This window comes from Chroicocephalus ridibundus, chromosome 2, assembly GCF_963924245.1.
Source record: "Chroicocephalus ridibundus chromosome 2, bChrRid1.1, whole genome shotgun sequence".
NCBI lineage: Eukaryota > Metazoa > Chordata > Aves > Charadriiformes > Laridae > Chroicocephalus > Chroicocephalus ridibundus.
In genome coordinates this window covers 28,262,936-28,275,673 of record NC_086285.1, presented here as the reverse complement: position 1 = coordinate 28,275,673, position 12,738 = coordinate 28,262,936, and the positions used below count along the sequence as shown (strand labels likewise).

General features: G+C 41.9%; 1 protein-coding gene across 1 annotated transcript; it reads left to right on the top strand.

Annotated features, from left to right (window-relative positions):
* Positions 1-6,029: 6,029 nt before the first annotated feature.
* SEM1 (SEM1 26S proteasome subunit) lies at positions 6,030-12,368 on the top strand. Its single transcript, XM_063324883.1, has 3 exons — positions 6,030-6,211; positions 10,157-10,250; positions 12,171-12,368. Exons 1-3 carry the CDS (start codon positions 6,136-6,138, stop codon positions 12,211-12,213), a joined length of 213 nt encoding a protein of 70 aa, XP_063180953.1. The 5' UTR covers positions 6,030-6,135; the 3' UTR covers positions 12,214-12,368.
* Positions 12,369-12,738: the final 370 nt, after the last annotated feature.

Genomic DNA, 12,738 nt, shown 5'->3' with positions numbered 1-12,738 from the left:
TCTGGATGCATCTGCTACTTTTTTGGGATGTAAAGCTGGGAGGCCAGAGATCAAGTGGCCAGAAAATGAAAGGGGAACAATATATAGAAAGCTTCCTGCACCCTGTATGGGGGCAAGATTCTGGGGAAAATAATGGTGAAAATTTGCTATGATGGACTGAGCGGAGAAGAAAGATGATACCGGGACTGGTAAACAAAGACAGGAAATAGCCTGCTGGTGGTGTTAGTTCTTGATTAGGAGCCCGTTAAGTTTTGGCTAGAGGGCTAAACGCAGAGAGACATTTTGCCAGCCCAAATGTGGAGAGAAAACAAAAAGACAATAGAACAATTAGACAGAGGAAGAGAGCAGAAGTGAACAAACATATTGCCCCTATTACAATGACACACAGCTAGAGCTTTGTAGCAATACTGCCCAGCTGCCTTTAGACTAACTGAAAATGAGAAAATAAATCAAACTTTCTTTTGACTGTCAAGGGTAAAGAGAGAACTGTTTCTTTTTCAGCCACTGGTAACCCGATAGCTTGCCACAGTGTATTTCACATAAGGAAGTCTGTAAAGCAACATCTAAGTGTTCCTTGTGATTAATATTCCTTATGATCTCCAGCCACCTAATCGCATCCTGACCTCAGCGAGGGTCAACTGTGAAAAGGGATGGGCTGTGGGAGCAGGGTGGGCTACAGAGGTGCTGGTGAATGATGGAGCAGCTGGAGAGAAAAAGAGGACCTCTGCAGACAAGAATAAATAAATAGTGGCAAACCCAAGGCACTGACCTCAGGAATAATGCCATGGGTCCAGAGCTGCACAGAGCTATTGAAAGAAGTGGGGCAATCCACTCCTAACGTCCGGATGCACTCAATGTAGGATATGTTTTTTTCTCCAATTTAATCCAAAAACCAACAGTATGAAATGCAGTGCTATCCTGAGACACAGAATGCCAGCTCTGAAGGGATTCCTAGCATGCACTAACCAGCGCTTGGACTGCCAGATATGCTGTATAAAGCAGGATAAGTGTGCTGCTCTGCATGGTTAACTCTTGCATTCTGAACAGTTACAAGGGTAATAAGCTTTCCTGTATTTTTTTTTTTTGGGAACTAGGTTCTTTCCTGGATATCCAACAGCCTGGACTGTAAGAGAGTCCCTCTCACATCCAGATAAACTGTGTGGGCACCACTGGTCTGAGCCAGATGTGTCCGAGCTGGTGGTCCATTAGATGTAGTGCCTGTGCACATGGATTTCACATTCTGTTGACGAGGCCAGCTGGATCAAATACACACAGTGCCAATTTTCTTGGCAGTATAGGGTTTCTCTGAATAGGCACTCTTTGGTAGCCTGGGACCACGCAGACCTCCAAACCAACAGTTTACCCAGGGTGCCTAAAATCCTTAACATGGCTCTGAGATTTTTTTCAAGAGGACATCTTTAACTGCTTATAAGCAAATTCATTTCCGATCTGTTCTAATTCCTCTTCTTAATCATTTCCTCAGAATATGCTTTCAGGCATTAGAGCATCCAAGTGAAAGAAAATGGCCCTAGGCAAAGAAATGACTAATAGTCCCCCTAAAAAAGACCTGGAAATCTGAACTAGTGTACTACACACATTTTTGTTTCACCTTGAAGAAAAAAAAAGGCTTTAATTCAGAAAAATGCTCTATTTCCATTTTTCATTTATGCAAATTACACTCTGAATAAATAAATCTACATAATCTCACCTCCCTGCCAGACAACTTGCAGTAACATTTGCCAAGAGAAAGACAAGCTTTTCTGATACTAATGCATAAAACATGCTGAATAAAAAAATTAAAACAAATCATATTGAGTAAATAGCTGCTGTGCAGCTCTGGAAAGAATAATAGAGGGACTGATGAGTCGCGTAGGATTGTCTTGTTCAATTATTTCAAACATGCTACCAGTTAAGGGTATATTTAAGTTAAGGTTTTAATAGAGATGCTCATATCCCGAACCATTGAAATCTATAGGATTTTTTTCCTTTAATTTCCATGGAATAGGCATACAGACATCTCTGCTGAAGCACCTGGTAGTGTCAGGCTGTTGATCTTGGAAAACCAATCTATTCAGCATGTAGCTGCTGCAGAGGGGCTGCAGCTCCAAGAAAGCAGATCTCTTACGCTCTTTTGGGAATGTAGGAAGTGCCTTCCTAATTTGATCAAAACTATTTCTTGCTCTGTGCATCCTCCGTCCATGCCAGACACAGGCTTGGTGACTGTAAAGATTGCCACCAGTCTTGGGACTACAACAGGGGAAGGATAAAAAGAAAATCAATGACAGTATGTTCTGATTAGATACAAGTGCCTTTTCCCACTCTGACTGCTGAGATGCTGAAAGGCAACTCTTATTCTTGATGGTCCACCTAAGAAACTATCAAGCTCCAGCCATACATGGGGCTTGGGCACTCTCCTGTAACTTTCAGATATCTTTTCACACTGGAAAATCTATTCCAGGCAGCTGAATCCTTATGCTCTTTTCTCTAAAGCATTAAGACTAGTCAATGGGGCTAGGGTCATCAAAAGGCCTGAGTATTATAAACTGCATCACCAAATTTTTAGGTGCTATGATGCTTTGTGGAATTCAAAGATGTCTTTTCTCAGTGGAGAAAAGCAAGTTCCTCACATGTTTCCTGGGGTCAGTAAGGTATGGGATATGCAAAGCCTACAGACTGAGTAGGAAGCTACCTGAGAATGTCAGTAAGAAACTTTAAGAAAATATGATTTAAGACCGTGCCTCTGCTAAGAAATCACAGAATCACAGAAGAGTAAGGGTTGGAAGGGACCTCTAGAGATCATCTAGTCCAGCCCCCTGCCAAAGCAGGGTCACCTAGAGCAGGAAGCACAGGATCATGTCCAGGTGGGTTTCGAATATCTTCAGAGAAGGAGACTCCACAGCCTCTCAGGGCAGCCTGTTCCAGTGCTCTGGCACCCTCAAAGTAACTAAGTTTTTCCTCGTGTTCAGACGGAATTTCCTGTGTTCCAGTTTGTGTCCATTGCCCCTTGTCTTCGGACACCACTGAAAAGGGTCTAGCGCCATACTCTTGACACTTGCCCTTTAGAAATTTCTAAGCATTGATGAGATCCCCTCTCAGTCTTCTCTTCTCCGGGTTAAACAGACCCAGGTCTCTCAGCTTTCCTCATAAGAGAGATGCTCCAGTCCCTTGATCATCTTCGCACAATCACAGTCACAAGACTGGCACTAAAATCAGGATTTTCTAACAACTACCTGCAGAATAAGTTCTTTCTACTTGTTTACTGTATAGTCTGGTGGTTAAGAGCATGCATCTGGGATATGGTATGTCACCCAGGTCAACCAGCTCCCAGGAGAATTTCTATTTGGTGTTGCAGACTGAGTTAGTTACTTGTCAAATCTGCTCCACCATGAGTGAAAATACCTGAATATACTTTGGAAGAGAGAAAAAGCCTGATCCCCAAATAACCAGCAAACAGCCTGGTGGTTGTGGCACTCAGCTTTGACATCAGGTCAAATCCAACTTGGACACAGTGGAGATTTGAAGGCAAGCCTCTCACCTTGCCCGCTGGGCACCTCTACCTGCAAGGTCTGGTGGTCTGGCTTAGAGAATGCCTCACTGACCAGGTCCTTCAGGCAACGTAGGATGGGCCTACCTTGATGCGAGAAACATGGCATGAGAGATACCTTTGCCCGTGGAGACCTTACTAGCAGAGAGTTAAAGGGTTTGGGGAATTACAGTGAGCTCTGCATCCATGCATTCATCTGCTAGAAAGGCTAGATAAAGTAATGCAAATTCCAGGCTTCTAAAACCTGTGGTATTGGACTTAAAACAATGGATTTAGTTTTTATTTTAAAATCCATTATTTTAAAGCAATCTTACAAGTAAAACAGGTAAATCTGAAATACTTTTTGTTCATATTTTCAAGCTTATTTTGAATTGCTTGGGCTAGAAACTTATTTTTCTCCTTTTTAAACAAGAGCTAAACTCCTTATTTAACCACAAAACTCCCAAACCCACGAATTTTAAAGAACCATCAAAAATTGTGAGATTTATAATAAAAGGAGGAGAATTTGACACTATGGACTTTTGTGACAACATGAGATCAAATTCGGTTTACTGGTGATATGGGAATACTCAGCTCCATAGATGGCAAATGCAAAGGAGGACTCAGATCTGAGACTGACTGTTGTCAGTCCCCACGTAAGTAAGACACCACTTCAAGAGTCCTTTATTTTCCTTGTTTTCCTATGCAGTGGTCAGCTGTATTCCCTTGGGAAGTACAGATTCTTCTCTCTGCTGGCACTCCAGAGCTTCCTAGCCAGCAGCTCGGCAGAGGAGGAGGAGAAAAGGGGGTGGAAAGGACTGCTGTATCTTCTCTCCACAGCAGATATGTAGGTAAAGTCTTCAAAACAAGTTCAGGCTGCTTCCTGCTCCAGGGCTACTTGAAGCTACTTGTCCATAGGAGTTTCCAAGTTACATTTTTTTCTCAGATAACCTAGGTGCAGTTGAGCATCTCAGTATTCCCCAATGCGCCGCAAACTCCATAGTCTAGTTCTAGCTACGGCAAAAACTAGAGAGTTTGAATATGGGCCTTAGTAACTGAATGATCATGGATCTTTGCAAGCTTTTGATCCACTTTATGACTTTATCTTGTACTCTCTGGATAGAGCAGGGTATCTACTATTACAAAATGCATGGCTCAATACAAATCCCAGCCAAGTTACAACTAGATTCCACATATTGATTTATTAAACTGGAGTTTTGATACTTTTCACAATCATCAGTGTCAGCCAGTCCTTCCTTCACACAAAAAGAAAATGTGACCGCTCGATTAGACCTTTCATCTGGCAGAAGGGCTCACTTCCCACCTTGCCTTAACTGTGGCCGCATGCCAGAACATGCTTATAGAGGATTGAAACTGAACTATACATACGTTCCCACACCAGTTTTTTGTTCATTGTTTCCCTGACTTTAAACCGAGGACACGGTATAACCCAGCTGTGCAAGTCATTGTATCGTGAACCTGCTTTTCACGGAGCGAGGGACAAAAAAACCCAGCCCCTCCACCAGGCTGGCAGTACTGTTACAAGGTGATCGCCTACAGAGAAGCCATCGCAGCCGCCACATGCACAAACTTGTTCAGGCTAGTAGGCATTGAACTTTGCCTTTGTTTAAATCATCAACAGAATCTAGAATTAAGTGAAATGAATACACTTTGGAACATTTAAAAAACAAGGCATTTCTATCTTTCATGTTACATCCCAACTCTTACTGAATAGTTTAGTCATAATCTCCCTTTCAAGCTGCTTCCTTCCTTCTCTGATGTGATGGGCAAGGAATTTAAAAGACAGTAAATTAGATTAAGTTTTGAAACAATGTTAAAATGCCAGAAAGAAAAAAAACAACCAACAAACCAACACAGGTTATAGATTAGAAGGACAGAAGGCCAATACTTGGTAGGCTTTGCCCAAATATAAATCAATAGTGAAAGAGAATAAGTAAGGAAAACAGATGTGTTCAGTGGTGGTGGCTTGTGTCCTTTCATCTTGCGGCGGACAGATTTATTCCACCCACAGTATTGAAAATACACCCGGCGCCTTCCACACCGGGCATCTTTCCTCGGCTTCGGTCGGTGCCGCACGCCAGCCAGCTCCGGGGAGACCAATCCACCCTCGCCGCCAGCAGACCCGGCCCGGCGACCCTCCGGTGTGGCGGCAGCCGCCGGAGCCCTCACGGCGGCCAGGGGCAGGCACAGGCGGCGGCGGCCTTTCTCCTCTCCTCCAGCACCTGCTCCCTCACCGCGCCCCGGGGGTCAGGGCGGGCCGCGGCTGCAGCCGGAGCTGCCCAACGGCGCCGGAGGCGGCAGCCGGCGGCCGGTGCGGCCGGGCTCCGGGGCAGCGGCGAGGAGCCAGGCCCAGCCGGCGCCAGGGAGGCCGCCCTGAGGGGAGCAGGGAGGCAGCGCCGGGGCAGGGCGTGCCGGGCCGGCGGGGAGGGGTGCGGTGTGAGGCGGCCCCGTCCGGGGGAGGCGGGGCGGCGAGAGGGGGCGGAGCGGCCGGCAGCCGGTTGCCGGCGGGGCGCAGGCGCGGTAGTGGCAGGCCGGTCTCCCATCGGTCTCCGCGGGCGGCGGGTACGCGGCGCTGGGGCGGCAGGCCGAGCATGTCGGAGAAGAAGCAGCCGGTGGACCTGGGGCTCCTGGAGGAGGACGACGAGTTTGAGGAGTTCCCGGCCGAAGGTGCCGGTTAGGGGCGAGGCCGGGGACGGGGGGAGAGGAGGCGGCGGCGGCGGTGGTGGCGGTTCCGCATGTAGGCCGCGGCCTGCTCCGGGCCGGTGGGCTGAGGCGAGGAAGGACCGTGCGGCCTGCGGCGGGCGGCGGCGGCGGGGCCGGGGCGCGGTGTGTCAGTGGGTCCCTGACCGCGGAGAGGCCTCGGGGGTCTCTGGGGCGGTGCGGTGCCTCCCCGCAGGCACCGCTTCGGCCGTGTTCTTATGGGGTAGCTTCCCGGTGCCCCGCGGCTTCCTGCCTCCTTCCCTCGTCCCGGCGAGGGGTGCGGGGCTACAGCCCTGCCAGAGCTGTGGCGGAGCAGGGGCCCGCGGGCTGTGCCCAGCTGTGGCGGTGTCCCGGTGCTGGGCAGGTCGCGGTCCGAGTGCTGTGTCATCGTGCGGGGGAGTGGGGAACCAGCGCGGGGGAAGCGGGCTGCGCCGCCGCGGTGGGGGCGAGAACCAGGCTGAGGGCTGGGAACGGGGGGCAAGGTGGAAAAAAAACCCGTGAAAAGGAAATAACGCACTCTGCAGCTATTCTGAATCTCTTTGCCTTTTGAAGCACAAATGTTTATGTGTTGGTTTGCTTTTCGTAGGTACAAATATATTGAATGAGGAGCTTAAATCTGGACTTCAATAAAACAACTCGGGGTCCTTTTACAGATACAGTCTTGACAAGATCCCTGTTAGGGCGTGATTGTTTCATCTGTGCCTTTAATTCTGGGAATTGTCTGAAGCCATGGTTAATGAGAAATGATACAAAACATAATGGATGAAGTGTCAGGGGTTTTTCTTCTGTAATGTCTTCATTATACATGATATTTTTTCTTTTTTTTTTTTTTTTGTGGCCTTACAAGCCTTAGGTGTTCTGAGTCTTTCAGTACTGGTACAAATATTATTTTCGCACTTATTGATGGAAAAAGTTATTAACATCGTTGAAATGATAGCTAAACTAAACTGACAAGACTAGCCCACCTTTTCCATAACAGGCCTGTTTCCTAAACAGGCAAAAAATGTTTATCTTATATAACGTAAATTAAGTTTAAGGAAGTCTTTGAAGCATGCTTCTGAACCTTGGATTGGTCAGAGCACTGAATTGCTGCTATAGAAGGTGAAATTAATTCTACTTGAATCTAGCTGTACTACTGAAACCAAGTACTGTGCAAACTTCCTGGGTAGAACAGAGATTTATTAAGGAGTGACCACAATCAGGCTTCTTGCTAATCTGTCTTGCAAAAAATAAGAACCTCTAAAGAGGCCCGTTTAAATCCTCAAGTGAGATAATAACGTTGAGAGATTATAAAGAATGTTCAGACCACTTTGAATGTTATCTTCAGTACTTAGGAAAGAATCATGACAAATATGTGCTCAAAGCCATGCCGAATTGTTGTTCTTTCAAATTAGAACACCACTTCCTATGCAGCAGAAAAACTATGTGTTCTATTACCCAGTTTTGATCCAAAGGAAATTGGATAACGCAAACTTATGTTAAGGGATAAAAACATTGGCTTTTTGGGAATTTCTTTTATTCTGACATAAAACTTTTCTTCAAACAATTTATCAAATCAAGTTTATATATCAAAAGCAGATGTGTCTTGTTTTTATAGGACAGTTTATTTCAAGTACAGCATAATAGATTCAAGTGTATGTGAATTGGTCACTTAAAAACTTCTTGTACAGTGCTTTTCAAGATGTAAAATGTAATGTGTAAAATGATAGGATTTTAGGTTTTTTATCCTCTGCTCTAAAAACTGGTTTTTGTTTTCCTTGCCCAAGTGCAAAATATGGCAATCAGTGATCAGTATATTAAAATATATTTTGTTAAGGAGTCCAGCCATGACAAGTTTATCAAAATTGATTTTGTAATTTTGGTGTATGTTAGTGATACTTAATGGTAGCAGGCTCTTAATATTTTCAATGCCAGATAATGCTCTATCATTTTTTACTTGTATTTAGTCACAAGCATCTAATGTAGCTGGGAATAATAACTTTAGTATGCAATTCTGGGGTATAGTGTCAACACTGTAGATACTGTAGACTCTTGTAGCTACAGCAAAGAGAATATAATTTAGGCTTTACTTTCACTCACCACCACCCCCAGTGTGGAAGATGATGTGGGGCCTTTGTGACTCTTCTTCGCTCAGTGTGATTTGGAGCATGTTTTCACAGTCTCCCCAACTGACCTTTTATGATTGAAGCTGCTGCTTGTTGTGCTGGATACTAGTTAATAGGATTTTTCTTTTTTTCATTTTTTTTTTCAAATGTGTAGATCTGTCTGAGCTACTTGTATGTTAGTAGATAGAAAAGTTTGACTTTGTGTTCAGTTTAAACTGTTTTGAGCTTTGTTTTTTTGTATCTTTGAAATCCAGATAAATAAGTGGTAAAGCTTTTTTATTTTGATGAAAAAAAATCCATTGTGTGTAAATAGGCAAAGCTTATCGCAGGTAGTTCTAAAGTAAAAATACTTCCCTTTGAGCAACTAGCAGTACAACTTAATTGAAACACTGCATTTTTTTATACTGCATTTTTTCTTCACTTTTTCTTCCCAGTTCCTTCTTTTGCTGTTCTTGGGACCAGTAGGGTTTCTATGCTCCTTCATTTATTCCTATTATATAATTTATTTCAGTTGGGAAGTTTAATTGTGATGCCTTCTACGGTGTGTGTGTCTTTAATCAGTTACAAATGTATTTTCTTGTCCTGGTGAATCTCAAATATTAATTTTGTTGACTGTTAATGTATGAAAAAGGAGGAGAAAATCCAAGGACCAACCCTCATTCTTACAAACGATGGTGTTATTGACAGTGAATTAGTTTAATCTTTTACCCTACTAGCTCCGCCCCCCCCCCCCCCCCCCCGCATACATCTATCAGTGCTTAATGTTACTTCGGGCCTTAGTCTGGATGGGCAGCAGATGATTTACTGAATTGTAAGGGGAAGAACAGTGTTACCTCTTTAAATATACTAAGAGACTTTGAGAAGTACAAGGTCACAAGTGTAAAAAATTGAGGTGCTTGTTATTTTGGTAATGTTAGAAAAAACTTGGTGTCTGTCAGTAGAAGAAAGCTGAGAAACTGTTCCTCAGTCAAGTAAACTGACTTGTATTTACACAGAAATTTTGAGCCTTATTGATTTTTCATTTTTGTTATTTTTCTAACTAACTAGTTTGAGCGGTTTTTTTTTTTTTATAATGAAGCATTAAGTGGATGGTCAGTAATTTGTCAAGGGTGATGTGCCAGATTATAAGAAAAAGAAAAATTAAGTTAGCAAATGGACATTTAGTGTCCTGCCTCTGTAAGGAAACAGCTTCTGCTCTTTTGGGAGCCCAGAAGTAGGTGGTTATGGGTAGCAACTACTGTTTGCAGATGCCTCTTTCAATTTGCCTTTGCTTCTGCATCACAGATACATTTTTGGCCTTTATCCATAAACTGTCAGCATCTGATCTCAGTGAACTGAGCATCTATGTGCGTGTGTTTTGGCAAAAGCATTTGATATGTATTTACTTTTTTAATCAGGAAAAAAGGTATTTAAATACAAACCTGGAATCGTACGGTTTTTGTTGAGCTTTTAGGAATCAATATTGCTTTCTTTTCACAATGGTGCTACAGCTTGCCCATTTGTATGCAAAATGTCCCTTACGAATGTGTAATCCTGCAAGCCATGATGTGAAGCGTGTAATGATTTTTTTTACCAAGTTGCATTTCTATTATAATATGAGAAATTGTGCAGTGTTTTTTTTTTTTAGATCTTTCTCTGCTTTTTGATCTCATAAACACTTGTATATGATACAGACTTTTCTGTTAAAGTGAGAAATTTCTTACCAGCTGAAGTCTACCTTACCCCAGAGGCTGAGCTAATCTGTCAATAAGACAGGGTACCAAAGCAATGCAGCAGAAGATATTTAGACCTCTTTTCCTGTCTTTAGATTGGACTGGTTTAGATGAAGATGAAGATGCACATGTCTGGGAAGACAATTGGGATGATGACAATGTTGAAGATGATTTCTCGAATCAGTTAAGGTAATCTTATTTTAAATTTACTGTTCTGGAAGATGGATAAAATATTTAAAATGGCATTGTTTAGTTAATATCTGAGAGTTTGAAATCTGCTTACTTTAAAAAAATAGAGATCTGAAACTGGAATAAATGAAAGCTCTGCTTTGTGCTTTTCTATCTAAAGCTTTTCAAAACCAGATGGAGGGGATTACAGCACAGTTTGGAGTACTGATCAGCATTTCATCTTTTAATAATTGTACTGCCATCCCTGAAATATGCCTAATGTCATTGACATGTTCAGGCTTTTGTGGTGTTACACAAGTTAATACAAAGATCTCTGCAAATTGTGATGCAGTTGACACTTTTTCAATTTAATTCCTTTTCTATGGACTTTTCTACGTGTATGTGAAAATTCTGACCTGTACTGCAAAGATCAAAGGCAAAGGATCCAAGATTACTTCTTCTGTGCTTTGGTGTGCAAAATGTGTTGTTACAAATTTTTTTTCTATACCTTCAAATAGCATTGCTGTTCTTTATCCAAATGGACAAATTTTCCAGAGATCGGGTATCTATATTAATGTTAAGGTTCCCTTCTTGTGTGTGATGAGCATGCTGTTTATGAGCAACAATAGCAAAGTAATTGTTCATAACGTGCTTTAAAAAAAGTGATAGCAATTTGGATACCTGTAATCCAGTTGTGTAATCCTCTTTGTCACTTGTAGTTTCAGTTAATCCTTTACTTTCTAATTTAAACTGTTTCAAGCATCAATACAAACTCACATTTTATAATTAATCTCCCAGTATGTTGCATGAGGAGCAGACTGTCTGTAATACAGACTGCTTAAACGTTCCTGGGTTGATCTCACTCATTGTCCTCTAGTCAAAGGGATCCTTTCTGTAGAAGATACAAAAATAGTCTTTGGTATAGTTGTTTCTAATAAGATTGAAAGGCAGTTAAACTGTAATATTGGAAAACAAGCTGATACATAGTGAAACAGACTTTCAAGGGATAGTGTAATTCTCAATAAACACAGTTGGTCTCGACAAACCTTCAGTAACTGTGCCTTAATTGTAGCCTGTAGTATTGTTGACTGCATACTAGTGTTAAAATGATAGTTTGCAATGTTGCTTGGTTGCAGCATGTTTTTATTTCATCCTTAGAAAATGCTGCAGTCTTCGCTTCTAAAATTCCACTACTACATATGTAAACTAACCTGAAATATTTTTAGAGATTTGGACTACTGTATCTAGATACACATATGCTAAGACTAGGAGATAAAACAGGATTCAGTTCTCTTTGGTGTGTTTGGAGGCAGGTGAGAAGCAAAGCGGGGACAGGGCAGGGGCGATAACATTTGCGGTTGCTGACTTACTATCCTGGCAACAGCTAACAATCCTGACAGAGCAATCCTTTTCTTCAGAATTGTTCACTGGAAGGTGCATTGCACCAAGATTTAAAAATAGTGTGCTCTGGTATTTTGATTTAAAACAAACAAAGAAAAAGCTACAATTATTTTGGAAGTACATGCATTTAAATAGCTCATGTTAGTGAGCTCATTTGGTTTAAGGAAATCTTGAGAATAGCTGGTATAAGATAATTGTTTTTTCTAATGTGTCTGGAGTTGTTGCAGGCTCACAGGTGCTGCTTTGCACCATATAGTTGTCCTCCAGCTATGGTGGGTCTGAGTACAATATCTATGATTAAAACAAGTGTTTGAATTTTTCACTTAGAAGTCACTTCTAGTGATCTAAGATACTAAACTGAAGTTGAAGAACTGTAGAGTAAGTGAGGTTAAGGTTATTAGTATGAACCAAAAAGCAGTATGACATGTTCGTATTCTAAAATTATTGCATAATGTGCAGTATATTTAATTTCTAAAAATTTAAATGTCTGACAGTATTTTTTTGTGTGTTTTAATATACCTATCTTTTTTTTCTATACAGAGCTGAATTAGAAAAACATGGATACAAGATGGAAACCTCATAGTTTTTGCTGAATATGGAGTGGTTTAACATTGAACTGTGGATAGACTATACTGAGGAAAGAAGAGGAGGTGGAAAATGAGAAGACACACTTAGCTCATTATGTGCTTGGATTTATTATTGTTTTGTATAAAAAATAAAGTTTTTAATCTTAGCCTACTCATATGTTCAGCCTCTACTAATCTGGTAACTTGTATTTTGGTTCTGAAATGCCTTGTGCAACAGAATTCATGGATTTACCTAGAATGCTACTAGTGATCTTTTGTGACTGATGGCATTGCACCAGCTCCCATCATAGGGAACCAGATAAGCATTGACAGAATGAAAAATAGTGGACATTTATCTCATAGGGGATGTGGAGATGTCAAAAAGAAATAAAATACTCGTCTATTCCAATTAAAATGCAGCAGAAGTAGAAAGGAATTGTGGGGAGTGATGAAGCTTATTTTGCCTCAAGATTTTCTTTCATAATGACTTGTTTTACTTTTGTTAGTAATTTTACATAGGTGCCAGTTTGATAGCCTCGAAA

Coding starts and splice junctions, on each gene's coding strand:
- SEM1 (XM_063324883.1), top strand. CDS start 6,136: ATGTCGGAGAAGAAGCAGCCGGTGGACCTGGGGCTCCTGGAGGAGGAC. Junction 6,212..10,156: donor TGAGGAGTTCCCGGCCGAAG/GTGCCGGTTAGG, acceptor TCCTGTCTTTAG/ATTGGACTGGTTTAGATGAA. Junction 10,251..12,170: donor GATTTCTCGAATCAGTTAAG/GTAATCTTATTT, acceptor TTTTCTATACAG/AGCTGAATTAGAAAAACATG.